Source organism: Orbicella franksi, chromosome 1 (assembly GCF_964199315.1).
Source record: "Orbicella franksi chromosome 1, jaOrbFran1.1, whole genome shotgun sequence".
NCBI lineage: Eukaryota > Metazoa > Cnidaria > Anthozoa > Scleractinia > Merulinidae > Orbicella > Orbicella franksi.
In genome coordinates this window covers 2,525,886-2,540,196 of record NC_138145.1, presented here as the reverse complement: position 1 = coordinate 2,540,196, position 14,311 = coordinate 2,525,886, and the positions used below count along the sequence as shown (strand labels likewise).

General features: G+C 38.2%; 1 protein-coding gene across 1 annotated transcript; it reads right to left on the bottom strand.

Moving 5' to 3' along the window:
• Positions 1-117: 117 nt before the first annotated feature.
• On the bottom strand, positions 118-12,640 carry LOC145485045 (mechanosensory protein 2-like). Its single transcript, XM_081463699.1, has 8 exons — positions 12,542-12,640; positions 7,992-8,092; positions 7,231-7,303; positions 6,489-6,571; positions 6,194-6,397; positions 5,118-5,173; positions 2,326-2,404; positions 118-2,141 (listed from the first exon to the last, which is right to left on the bottom strand). The coding sequence occupies exons 1-8, from the start codon at positions 12,552-12,554 to the stop codon at positions 1,950-1,952; spliced, it is 801 nt and encodes a 266-aa protein (XP_081319825.1). The 5' UTR covers positions 12,555-12,640; the 3' UTR covers positions 118-1,949.
• Positions 12,641-14,311: the final 1,671 nt, after the last annotated feature.

Sequence of the window (14,311 nt, the reverse complement as noted above, 5' to 3'; positions counted from 1 at the left end):
TTTGTATCAAGTTTAATTGGAATTTCCAGAGGAGTGGGAGGTCTTGGAAAAACTCCTTCTGTGGGGGAGGTATGGATATTTTCTGGAGCTACACATTTGAGAATGATGACATATAAACAATTTTCTCAACTTTAATGTGATACACTGGTATAATGTTCTACATGTTAAATATCAAAAGCTTTCGTAACTGTACTACTGTGTTTCCGAAAAGTTCCCTGTTACAAGGGTGGTTATACCAACATTAATTTTAAGATGCTCATTATTAAATAGTTATTTTAAGAAAACACTTTCAGGTATTGTAAAATTGAAGATCATTATAACATTACACATAGTCCTAGTGACTGCTACAGACTACTACTTGCATCATTATCCTTCTTGGATATTAATGTCACTCCATCCAGATACTAGACATATGACTGGACTTCAGACAAAATGTGGGACTTTTCATACAGTCTGTCTTCATGAGCCATATGTAAATAGTAAATCTACTTCATACAATCACTTATCAATGCACTTAGTACCATGCTAAATAACAACCTGATCCTGAATAACTAATGCTCAAGCAGAAAAGGTAATGCATCGTTTTGACAAAATTGATATCCATATTATTATTTTCCTTACTTTCTCAAGGACTTTGTAAAATCTGGCATCTTTATACATAAGCATACAGTCGTGCCAACTATCTACAGCCTCTGCCTTCATTTAATGAACTTGCTGCTGATCTGCTAATGGCTCTGTGAATTCCAAGCCCCTTCACAGCCCCTCCCCCTCTGGGTATTTGACAACTTTCCTGTCCCAATAACAGGTCAGCCCAAGGGTGCAGCATCAACATCAAAGGCAATTTATCTTTCAGTTTTTAAAATACATACATCTTGCATTATTTTTAAATTCCTGTTTGCCTTTGATACAAAAAACTACAAAAACTGAGTTGATAAACCTCATTGGAGTTGTGCACTTGAGCTCCACCCGCAAACCCACATGCAAATTCCTCTGTGAACCAAGGATGGTGGAATTGGAATCGTTGGGGCCATAATTAGGGTAACTTTAGATGAAACATCAACATGACCAACTTGCAATCAAGTACATGTACAAAGTTTCCTCTAGCACATTAGACAGAAGCACATCACCTAGTTAAAAGGTTTCCACATGATTGCTGACATGTTACAAACATTGTTCAACATATGGCTCACTTTAAAGAGGATTAGGAATGACACTGCCACAAAACATTACCAGTACCAGTACCAGTAATAAAATACTTCACCATATTTAGCCTGAGGGGGGAGGAGGGGGAGGGTGTGTACAAAGTGTCTGCCTTGGCTTTTGGTCACCTAACTTGATGTTTCCAAGGTACTAGCATCCATGGTTTAAGAGAGTGTTTCACCAAAATGAAATATTTTCCATGTGCTTAAAAGTTTGCTTTTGTCAAAATTTTGATATTATGACGACAAATAACAAATTCTCTGCAGTTCTTTTATCCTGATATTTGCCAGATTTTTTGAACCCATTTGGGAGCTGTTCTTGACTAATTTCAAAAAGATTTGAAATCCAAGATGGTGGACATTTGAAAAAGTGTGACATAATTTTGGCATTCTGTGGTGTTATAAACAGCATGTGATTATCACTTCAGTAACAGGCATGAATTTTTAAAAAACCTTACAAGTTTCACTACCATTGAGAGAATTCTTTTGAGGATGCATGGGTTTGTGCCCCCACCTCCCTTGGACTAAGTGCATGAACAAAACAAGAAGCCCAGGCTAAATAGGGTTAATCAACTTAAATAGTTGTCAAACAACTGGGCGACAATCTTAAAACTTTGAACAAAAAATTACTGTACAAGCTAAGTTATACATGCAAGTGTCATTAGAAGCAGCTTCATTTTAAAGAACACTAACTTCTGTCATTGGTGACTCAGTATAGCGTTCCTTGTTTGTCCCCTTTTGGCCGTCTAGTCACTTGTTTGGCAAAAATCTACTAAGGAAATCAACAGGAAGAGGGAAGATGATAGTGGAATTTTTCTCAGCTGAGATGGATGTCAGCGTTTGGAGGTATCGCAGCTGAAGAGCAGAAGGAGACTCAGAAATGATGTCAGCAGCTTCCTTCAGAGCACGAGAGGCATTCATCTCACCCTCAGCAGCAATGACCTGGAATAATGGTAAGAAACAACTTGGAGTTAATCACAAGGACATCAGAAACCACTATCTCTCCATTAGCCCACAAATGAAACATAGACAATGTTCGAAATGAAATAAACTAGTAGTAGTGACTAGGCAGGAGTGTGTAATCCCAATATTTAATGTGAAATCAACTGCTTGTTAACAGACCTACCTTAGCACGTGCATCACGGGTGGCTTCAGCCTCAGCTGCCATGGCTCTCTGGAGCTGTTGTGGGAGACGCACATCCTTCCTAAAGACATAAGAGACAATACAACTGTCAGCTGAGAAATTGAATGTAGGACTTTCTGTTGTTTATCTTTCCACCACAAATGCCTAGTTTTTTCAAAATGATACACAACCTTTATGCTTAGAAGGAGGCTACCAGATGGCATACAAAGGAACTGAAAAGGGTTAGATGTGATGAACTTGTTTTTCCAGTGCATAATTGTGACGCACAAACCCTGAAAATCTTTATGACCAATACCCTCTATGAGACGAGCCTGAGGGACATCATGGTAGTTGTATTCATCAAAATAAATATCCAGTCCAAGGTGAGTAATACAAGTACCATGATTCCCTGCAGGCCCAACCCATAGGGGGAATTGGCCAATTGATGCAAAAATAGAACAAAGAGAGTTGAATGAGGAGTGCAGCCGTAGATCAAATGTCCTTGTGAAAGAAGGCCACACAGCAAGGGGATGGGGTCACATAAAATATCACCACCCAAAGAGTTAATGTGTGGTTCCAGAAAATATCCATACCCCTACCACGAAGAGTATTGGAAATTCCGAAGGGGTGGGGATCAAAGACCCAAGAAATTCTGGAGGGGAGGGGGGTTGGATGGTCGATTTCGTTTCCAGATGCCCTTTGATTCAATATGGATTCAAGTATCGATCTAGCTGTTCAAAAATCCTTTCTTACCTACTAAGTAGATCTTTCATGTGAAAAATAGTAGCTTGAATACTTGTATTTGAATCGCATTATATTTGAAATAAATTTTCTTTCTTCAAAAAGCACTTTGGAAGCTAGCGAAGAACGTGCCGTTATGTGGAAATGGCCAACATTACTTGTTACCAGTCTACATTGGAGTCACCATGTAGACCAAAAAGCACTGGTGACAAGCCTAGTTTGTTTTCACATCGGTCTTGGAAGCTGTCAAGTGGCAGTCAATTTCTTTCGTGAAAATGAATTTCTTTACAAAGGTAGAAATGATGTTAAGATTTCATAACCTTGAGAATTTCTTATTCTTGTTTATCTCTGTCCATTTGTATGTAATTTTGCTGTAAAATTGGCTTTTGTTGCGAGTGTGTCGGCAATTGTGTTCTCGATTAAAAGTATGGTGTCAATTTCATCCACACTCATCAGTCCTTCAACAGAAATTGTACCACATTTACAAAGAGACTTAGTCGTTTAGGAAGGTAATTTGACAAGTTACCATTTTATCTATTTTCTTTTAAAGCATGTTTAAATAAACTGCTGTATGTTTTCTCTGTGTGTATCTTCAGATGCTACGATCACTCGAGAATAAACAGCAGTGACATGGAATGCAGACAGCTAAGTGTTTGGAGTGTTAACTTTAACTTTAACACACTTTCTTGCCAAAACTATTTTTTCCAGAGGGTATGGGTGGTATACATAAAACTTGTGGAAATTCTGAAGGGGTGGGGGATTTTTGTGCTCAAAAAATGGAAATTCTGGGAAGGAGGGGGAACTTGTGTGAAATTCCCTCTGTGGTGGGGGTATGGATATTTTCTGGAACTACACAATAAGAAAACATCATTCTTGAAACAAATATGTGTTTTAAAATTCTCACTCAGGAAAACAAGTATCATTTGATGGCTAACTCCAGTCTCCAAGAGCAGACCAAGGCATGAGAATGTCCAGAATAATCCCAAGTGTGCATTACTACTTTTTCTTATGAATCAAATAAAACTTGGAGACTTATGGAGTTTTTGATAAGAATCTGTCAAAAACAGCATGTCTATCAAACTTTACTACACCATCAATAGTAACAAGCTACATGTTTAACTAAAACCGCTATTTATAATCATCATCATGTACAGCCAATCAAATCACAAGTTGTTTAATAGTCAGTCACTTGGTTGTGCAAACTTATTAGGGAGTTTAAGCAAATCACTATGGCTGCTGCTACTACGGCTGCCGTGTCTGAAAAGGTCTGGGGAGAGTACGTCTCAGTGGTCTGCCAAATTTTAAGTTTAGCGCGTAAAGCGAAATACAAAGATGAGAGAAACATCGGCTAAGGAGTTTAAAATCTCTTTCATTTAGTTTCTCACAGCCAAATGGCTTCGCTCAAAGGACGATGACTGTTATTTGGTCGGACGCCAGAACAGGTTATTTCTGAGCGAAAGTGAATGCCATACACTTTGTACCATAACAATTTGATGGATGAAATATGTGATTTCAGAGACAAATGTCTCAAAGAATATCGAGTGAAGAACACAAATATATCAATACTCAAAGAAGCAAAAGAGCATCATATAGTTATCCAGATAAAAAACATCTTCACTAAACCCTCAAAGCAAACTTAACCGAAGAAAAACAACCTTGTGCTCAACACGAATATTTCACTAGATTCGCTTTGCCATTCCAACACCTTTGCTAAAACTTATCGTAAATTCAGGATACGGATTTACAAGCTTATGAGAGGCAACCTTGACACAATCTTTGACTTAAATTGAGTTTTAAGGATATAGTATCCAATGCAATTCTTAAAATGCCGAGAAGTCCGTTGAAAAGGGCCACAGAAGCAAAATAGACCCGACGTAGTAGCCACTACGGCAAAACATCCCGACTCACTCAGTCAGATTTCACGCTACGGCTGGATGCGACTGACGTACATGTGCAATGTCTCATTTTGGGGGAAATTTACTTCCGGCAGCCATATCAGCGCCAGCCATAGCGATTTGCTTTAACTCCCTATTACCACTGTCTGTGACACTTACACTTCCACACGTTCCACTTTCACCCCCCAAGGATCAGTAGCAGTATCCAGCGAGGACTGCAACAACAAGTTACAATAACAACATCAAGAAAACATTACTCTTCATACAGTGAAACCTGTATTAAGCGAACACCCTTGGGATCCTCATTAGTGTCTGCTAAATACAGCTGGTGTCTGCTCAAAACAGGTTTCAATATGTTGTGCAATAATAGCTGATTATTAACCCTTTTGTAGCACAGTGTAACACAGTGTGAGATTAAAGACTGCTCATAGCACAATGTGCAGTCAGTCAATGCAGCAATCTGGAATAATCATTTAGCTTTAAAATAGCATTGCTGAACAATGTTAAAGGAGTCTCAGCTGAACTTTCAGAGGCCAAATGCCCTTGAAGTGTCCGCTTATTGCAGGTTTTGTGAAACAAAATGGCTTAATATTGGAGTCCATGTCCGCTTAACAGAGGTGTCCACTCAATGCAGGTTTATTTTACAGTAAATGTGGGAAGGAAATTTAGGGACTCAAGCTAGTGTCCGCTTAATAGAGGGGGTCTGCTTAATATGAGGTCCGATTAATACAGGTTTCATTGTACTTCCCTCCCTTCCCTTCCTTCCTCCCTCCCTCCCTTCCTCCCTTCCTCCCTTCCTTCCTTCCTTCCTTCCTTCCTTCCTTCCTTCTTTCCTTCCCTCCTTACTTACTTAGGGAACCAATCAGAGCAATACTGAATATTGTATTTTGTTTTATGAACAATCAAAAAAAGTCCAGATTCCTGACTTTTTACTGTGGACTGCTCAAATAAATATATGATGGCATTCCTTAGTTTTTCACCCTCTCACCACCAAAACAAATAAGAATGCCTAAAGTAAAACCCAGGTTAGATCCTAATGTCTACCCTGATTGTTCAGAAATTGACCTCATAAGGGAGATCTCAAAATAAACACTTGTGATCGTAAATCCACAAAGTCTGTATTTGACAGTATACAGAACAGATAACTATCTATACTAAATAATATATCATCAATTTACATCAACCTCCAAGTTATTACACTTTAAGAGCAATGTTCATTGTATCATTATTCATACCTGCATGGCATGGCTGATTTCTTCACGGTCTGCTAAAATTTCACTCAGGTTTTTGGTGCCCAGAAAGTTTCGCAATGTTGTCTGAGCTAGCAGGCGAGTTGACTGATCAACCTTTTCCACATTGGTGACTGACATAGTGGGGTCACTGATTCTGAAGTAAACAACAGCATCTACTGCCACAGTCACGCTGTCTTTGGTCAGAATCTGAAGATAAAGATAGCCGCTTGCTTGTTATCAAGGCTACCACAGAACACAGCCTACAGATTGATTTAACATAACCTAAATCTGTTAGTACCTCCTGTGGTGGAACATCAAATGACACTGTCCTCAAATCCACTTTCTGATAGGAGTCAATGCAGGGCAAAATGAAAAACAACCCTACAAATACATCATAGTCACAAAATCAGACAAGAAAGAGCTGAAGAACCAGGGAAAAAATGCCTGACAAAACAGTGTTAATGACACTTGAATTTGACAATTTTCCCAGTATCCTTCTCCCTTACAAGAAATCTGCTGTATTCAAAACCCTACTAATTTGCTCTTCTGATGTAGTAATTTGACTGAACAGGGACTAACAATGAATGAGCAGTTCATACATGGCTTGCTGATCAATTGTACTGCGAAGGCAAACTTATGGAAAATATCTGTCCAGAAAGGGAAAGTAATCACTTCACTACAAGTACTTCAGGATTGGCTTCTTGACAATCAAAACATCAAACTACTCCATTCCAACATCAGGGTGCAAAGCAAATCAATTTTGACGTACTGGCCTGAAAGTCAATCTCAGTAACTCAAAAAAATTCCTTACTAGCATGATTAACTAATTCCATATTAAATAAATACAAAAATCTGTACCCCAAAATCTGCCCCCCCCCCCCCCCTCTTCCCCCTCCTAAAGAAATACACACATACCCACTGGGCAAGCAGAGGATAGAAACCACTAGCCCAACAACATAATTCACTAGCCCCTGGGCTACTGGACAGAACAGAGAAAGTAGTAATATAAATTATGAAAGGCGTAAACAGTAAAGTGTTACCTGGTCCTTTAGCTCCTCCAGACAACAATCGACCAAGACGGAATATAACTGCTCTTTCATATTCTTGTACTATCTAAATGAAATATTTTAGTCAAGCAAGCTGGACCGTGTCAAATTGATCAATAGTTAGTTACTGAACTACCTATTGGTAAATGAATAAGGCATTTGACTTCTTAAAATTCCCCTGCAATCACCAATACACAGAGGTGGGCATCAGTGTATGATAAAAGGGCAGAAAAAATGCTGGGCAATGCTTGTCCCGTCGCCTAGAGTTCTTAGTAAAAATTGGCAAGTTTAGGGGTTGCATATTTTCATGACTTTGCAACAGATTCTTATGAAACTTCACATATTTGCTAAATTTGGCATAACAAATTGATCTATGGACGTGATTTCTTGATAGAATGAAAAACTGAAAAATTGTTGACATTGCATGTATTTATGTTCCCCTGGCAACAGCGCATGTGTCAGTTAAACTACCAACACACAAACTCTGTTTTGTTAACTTGCATCTTGCCATTTTTGCAACCAAAGGATCAGGGGTTTTAGAAAAAAGGGTGAATAAAGCTCAGGCATCAAAAACTGTGTTTGGTCACCTTACATGAGGACTTACACAAGGTTATACTGCTCGTCAATAGTTAGAGCGAAAAGTGCTCAGTGAGCACTGACTTCATTCATTTATTACCACATCATCATTCAAAAAAACTATCAGGAAATAGGGAGCCAGGTTAACAAAACAACAATAATATTATTATAGACATTACCTTCAAACAAAAGCACAGGGAGAAAGGCAAAGTACAAATAAAAATGAGGACTGAAAAAATTGTCAGTACATAGTCGCAACAACCACGGGAAATATCATCATCTATAAAATAAAGACCAAAACAAAAATACAAGTGGTTTAATCGCTTACAAACAAACAAAATTTCACATTGCTTGCTTTAATGACCTTAAAGAGATTATCTTGCTGAAGTGTGCTTAGTTAGTTTACTGTATTTGACCACAATATTCATTTAAAGTGCACCTAACCTCCCGATTTTTTTTTTTCACTAAAACGAGTCCACTTATTATTTGGAGGCATTTTGGCCAAAAAATTTTTTAATTTGGTTGAATCCTCAATTTTCTATGCCCTTTCAAAGTAGCGCTTAAAGTGTTGTGTGACCATATTCTGGGGCGGCGGTTGCTGATGACGTCTACCCAGGAACCAAACACAATGGCGCCTTCATCAGCTCTCTGTATTTGCTGCAGAAAATGGAAAACAAAACTAATCAAATTGTTCCAATGTATTCTGGGACTAAAACGTCCAAGTTTTGTTTCAGAACCATTTCTTTTTCGTCACTGGAGTCAGAGTTAAGTTTCGATTCGGAAGACTCCGAAATAAACTTCGATTGAGCATGTTTGACAACTGTGAACTCACTGCTTAGAGCTTTGAGAGAAATTTACAATATTTCAAGCGACTAAGGGGAAGACTTCTTTGCGGACAAACTGCTTCTATATTAGGAATGGAAAGCTAGATACGAAGTGGAGGCGCAGGCAAACGAAAAGCAGGAAAGAAAACTCAAGGACTGTTTGTATGGTAATTTCATCACCTAAATGCAAGATTTCCACACGTGTTTATAGCCCGTTTACATTTGTCCTTAGCAAGAATGTATTATGTCAAGATATGATTGTCCTATTAAATCCAGTTTTTGTTTTACTTTCTGTTGAATGCTTCATGTTTATAAGAGCGACGTAATTGTTGCAGTTTTTGAGACTTGATGACCTCCAAAACACTGGCTTCGACTGATTTAAAATCGTACTGTTTGGACCTGTATTTTTGAAGCTGCAGAAAGCAAGGCAGAAGGAAACATTTCACACAATTACCGATTTCACATTCTCACACATTTAAGTCGTAACTCCAAATAACCAATGTAAATTTTTCTCAAAGTTTGCGTGAAATTCGTCAGATAAGTGAAAAGGATGTGTTCCCTAAGCGGTCTGCAGATAATGTTATGCGGTCATATTTTCGACACTGCACTATTTGCACAGAATGTTTGTCACACTGCTGATTTCCAAACCTTCGAAAAACTCTGTCAGTCTAACACTTTTGTTGTTATCATGTATTTCTAAAGGATTAATCTTTGACTTTTATCTAAATTGAAAGAGAAATGAGTGTTGGTTGGCGGCATACAGTTGTGACCTATTTACATATTAGTATAAATTATTTGTCGTAACGCTTCTTGATTGATCACACAACTTTGCCAGCTATTTTATAAATACTGCGGGATTGGAAGATATAGGTTGTCCGTAGTATTTCTACAAATTGCTGGTTAGCTTTAAGCAGAAAATTTTGAAAGTAGCGTTTCAAAGTCTGTGGAACTAATTCCAGTGAGAGTTCTTCAATGGTTCTCACAGACTCAGTTCGCTTGTTTCGGTTTGACAAAATCAACCATCATTTACGTCTTTATTGTACCATTGACCGATCATCGCAAGTAAATTGTACAGAATATCTTTCTTTAAATCTGAGATATTGCTGCAACAGTCGACAGCACTTCTGGAAGGCGTTTCTGCCCACTTTTCGAATGTGTATTACACCATCCTGAAGGAAATGAGAGGATGCGAGATATTGACGTCAGAACAGCCGCTGGGCCCATTCTCCTGAAAGTCGGTCATGAAACAAAATGGCGGTGTTTTGGAGCTATTTTTGAGATTTCGTCGGGACAAGAAAATCAAGGATTTAACCGAATGCAAAAATTTTTTCACAGAAGTATTTCAAATAACAAGTAGATTCGTTTTAGTGAAAAAAAATTTGGGGGTTCGGTGCACTTTAATATGTTGTGCTTGCTAATGTTCGTATTTACTCCCAGTCCACTACAAACCGATCAAACTGAACTATTGAGCAATAATGAAATAGTATTTTACAACCATCCTAGTTTAGAGTTAATACATATCCCCCAAGTCTTAAAAAGTAATCTGCCAAATGAATGACGTCTTCAGTGTTTCTGTCTGTACCTTAGATTTTGATTTTCTTGACTTTCCTGCGGTGAAATCTACCAAAATTTTCTCAGCACATCACATCCACCCACATAGGAATTTTACACCAGAAAAAAGTAGTTTATTTATTTATCTAGAAATCCGTCCAAGTTTAAATGATTTTGCCAGGACTTCCACAATTACCAATTATTGGTACACATAATCCTCCATCAACAAAGTCTTGATACATAACTTACCTCCTTACTTTATCCAGTTTTTTTTACACCAGATAAAGTCAAATACTGTCGCTTGCATCTAAACGTGAACAACTGATGCCGAAACATGCTCTAATTGGGTGTCAAACATGGCATGATAGGTCATCAAACATTTGAAGTTTAGCAGACAGTAATGCAAACTTTCATGCTCTGAAAGACTCTGAAAGTCTTGCTCCCGCCAATATTTTGAGGTTGTACTAGAAGTAAAACCACTTTTGGGAAAGGTGTATGCATATTGACACAGGTCAGGGTCAATTTCTCTGAAGAAGTCTTCAATGTCCAATCTTTCAGCCATTTCGTGTGTTGAACTTTGAGCGTGAAAGTTCGTGTTACAGTCTGCTAATGTTTGATGACCAATCATGCCACGTTTGACACCCAATTAGAACATGTTTCAGGGTCACGTGTTCACGCTTAGATACAAGCAACGGTAAAGAGGTTGAAGAAAATTTCTGAGGGAATGGCTAGCATTGATACAGGATACATATTAGACGAGGAATGGATTTATATTCTATTTAAACAGTATCAAAAAAAATTAAACATAGCAGAGGAAATTCTAGACCATCCAGTTATCGTTCCACAAAGGATAATTAAAAATCTCTCCGTTTAACTATTATTTATTCAAATAGCATTAACATGTGAGCATTGTTGCAATCTTGTTGCATGCAAATAATGAAGAAAATCTAAAGAATAGATTTTATGCAAAATGAAGAAAAGTGATCCTGTTTAAATTTATTTACGTTGCCATGGCAATACCAATATTTCAGCTTAACTGTAAAAAAAAAAAAAAAAAAAAACATGCCTGTGCCCACAGTTTATGTTGTTAACTTGCATCTTACCATTTTTTGCAGCCAAAGGATCAAGGGTTTTAGAGGAAAAGATGAATAAAACAAGGTTATCAAACACTATGTTCCGCCACCGTAAGTTACTCAAGTATAACTTGCGTTTCATGCAAATTAAGTTTTTCAGACCACAGAACATGACCTTCACTCAAATGAATTTATTCACTGAACACAATCGGAAGCAATCCACTGGTTTGCGTTCAATGGAGTTCGATCGCCAAACATAATCAAATGCAATCCATTGGATTGTGTTAAACTGAACTCAGTCGAACATAATCTGATTGACTGAGTTCGATTGGTTTGATTGCCGAACTCAATCAACAGATTGAGTTTGATTGAGCTGAGCACTGTAAAATGTCATTTGTTGAATGATGTATCAACAAGCCCAGGCAAATTCTTGACAGCATTTTAAATAAAATGGAAAGGCACATAAAGTAATTCATTTCACTTTGGCATGAAGAAATGTACACGGAAATTAAGCAGGGCTACCGGCCACACTTGGAAAATATTTATGCGAGTCGCCTCTCATGTACGGTCAGAAAAGGCAGGCTGACGATCTCTTGAACTGCCGATACTTCTTGTGCAAACAATTAAGCTTAACTCAATAACTACAAAAAAGGATTTAACCCCAAAAAGTGTTTGAAAATTAAGGAGGCTTTCATTTTAGACCAAGCTCTTACAGTTTCAGTGCTAACACACTTCCCGTTAGATCGGAAAAATCTGCGGTTCCGCAAAATCATGCGTCATAGCAAAAAATAGTAACGTAAGCCAAAGAACTATGAAGAGAGAAAAGTTAAAACTCACAAAAAAGGCGCAACATCGCTTGAATCTGAACTACAAAAACCCAGTAACCTTAGTGTCTACAAGCATAACATATTAATTCGGAAGAGATATCGATCACTCGCATTTCTCAGCAAGGATCGTTTCAATTATTTTTCACTGTCATCTCTCGGTCGTGAAGCTTGCAAACGCAAGATTCGTGCTAAGCATCGAAAGTGCACAATTTCAGCACAGTTTTTCAAGTTAATCAAGCACATATACGTAACTTTGACGTTGCTACGGGAGTGTGGAGCAACCTTGCTTTTTTGTATACACAGAAGCTTATAAGCTTACAACACGCACGTATCAAAGATAGAATTGAAGGGTATTAAACAGCACCCATCCAACGCAAAATTTCTTATAAATTATACGTCCATAATACTTAAATATTTCTACCGCCCAGCTGCAGGATAAAATATAACTTCTTACCATCCGAAGCCATTTTCACGCCGAGCAAATCGACAGATCTTCAACTGCAAAGCAAAGGTCTTCAACAGGGCTGTAAAAAACACACACTCCTACGCAGCTACATCACGTGATAAATACTCCTCCCGTGAAACAGCCAATCACATTCGTCTAATACTCTCATCTTGTTATTCAAATTTATTTGCCATAAATTTTCCATTGTTATTGTTACTTGTGTCTGATGTGGCGGATTTCTAAGCTAGTAAATAACAACAACAATTTATTGAAAATATAATATCGATGGGAGGCTTGACCAACCGTAATAGTGACTCAATGGGGCTGACTGTTAGGCCTATCAAGCCGTTAGGAGTAAAATGTAGAAAATTGTAATCGTTAGCCGTAAAAAGTATTAACCGTAAAAAAAAACAAAACAAAACAACAAAAAAAAGAAATTAGCCACGAGAGTGCAAGTGTCAAGATCTCTTGTCAGACGGCTAGGTGGAAAACGCGGGGCCGGTGTCCCGTGGTACGGGGTTCGGGGTCCCGGAGTGTGGAAAACGCGGGGTGTGGAAAACGCAGGGTGTGGAAAACACGGGGTCTGGTGGAAAACACAGGGTTTGGTGGAAAACACAGGGTCTGAGTGGAAAACACGGGGGAAACGTTGTTTCGCCAAAATATGAATTTTCCTCTCTAAAATGAGAAGTCGAATTTTTAAAATTACAATGAAAATCACGGCGTGAAACGCGTTTCTCAAACATTTCGTGGAAAGAAAACCATTCAAGAGCCAACGTGCCGTGCAGTGGTTTTCTTTTGCATGGGGCGTGTATTTTATTTTTCGCAATAACCTGCGTGGATTTTTGTTTTACCTTTAAATAAACATATTGAAATAATAAAGATTGTTTTGCTTAGTATCTTTAACCATGAAAAGCGACAGTTGCCGTATTTGCTCGATTAAAAGCCGGTTACTTGTAAGTAGGACCTCAAGAAATGGCAACAAAAATTACCATGGAATATAAAGAATAAACAAATAAAATACGCCTGGCCCAGCCAGGCCAAATTTGAAACAAAAGCTAAGGAGGTTTTAAGGGTTATTAATGGAGAAAATACAGTAACCTTCTTGAAATAGCAGTTCCAAAATAAATTCTGGTGTTCCTTAAGTCGGCCCCTTACTGTACTTGCTTGCGTTCATTTCAGCGCGAATAATCTCCACTCTTGCGAATGTGGATTTCGTTTTCGCCGTCTCCTTACACACGAGTTTACAAAAAAAAAATGTTGTTCTAGTGAAATCAAAATGTTATTCACTTTACATTAACTATCGACTGGGACCTCACTAGCGATTCATAAATGATCAGACTTCAGGTTTATAATTACTTCTGTCGTATTGTAGATTGGGGGCCGGTCAGTATTTATCCCCTGGAGCGGGGTGGGGGGAGATTTTTGGGGGGATCATCGGATTTTTAGGATGCCAGAGGAAGGAATCAGTCATAACTGAGAGCCCGAAAGGGATGATCACTAAATGTCACATACCCATACAGACTTGGTGGACGGCTTTTTTGCACTCTAAAAAGTAACTTTGCAGTTTCCAAACACTTGGGATGGTTAGTTGCTGTTATGTCAACTGACATCAGACCACATTAGTCACGGGGCTCTCAGTAGAACGGCGGAATTCTACCGGCTGTAAAATCGAATGTAGCCACCTGTTCTGGTCATTGAAATTTAAAAACATATAACAATAAATTAAGACTTACAGACTGTGACTTTTCAAGAAGAAAAAAGTATTTTATTTAGAATGGT

What these genes read in the sequence shown, in the direction of transcription:
- LOC145485045 (XM_081463699.1), bottom strand. An exon ending in CCCTGTGCTTTTGTTTGAAG is followed by an intron (nt 7,304 to 7,991) that starts GTAATGTCTATA and finishes TATTTCATTTAG; the next exon opens with ATAGTACAAGAATATGAAAG. An exon ending in AAAGTGGAACGTGTGGAAGT is followed by an intron (nt 2,405 to 5,117) that starts GTAAGTGTCACA and finishes TTATGTCTTTAG; the next exon opens with GAAGGATGTGCGTCTCCCAC.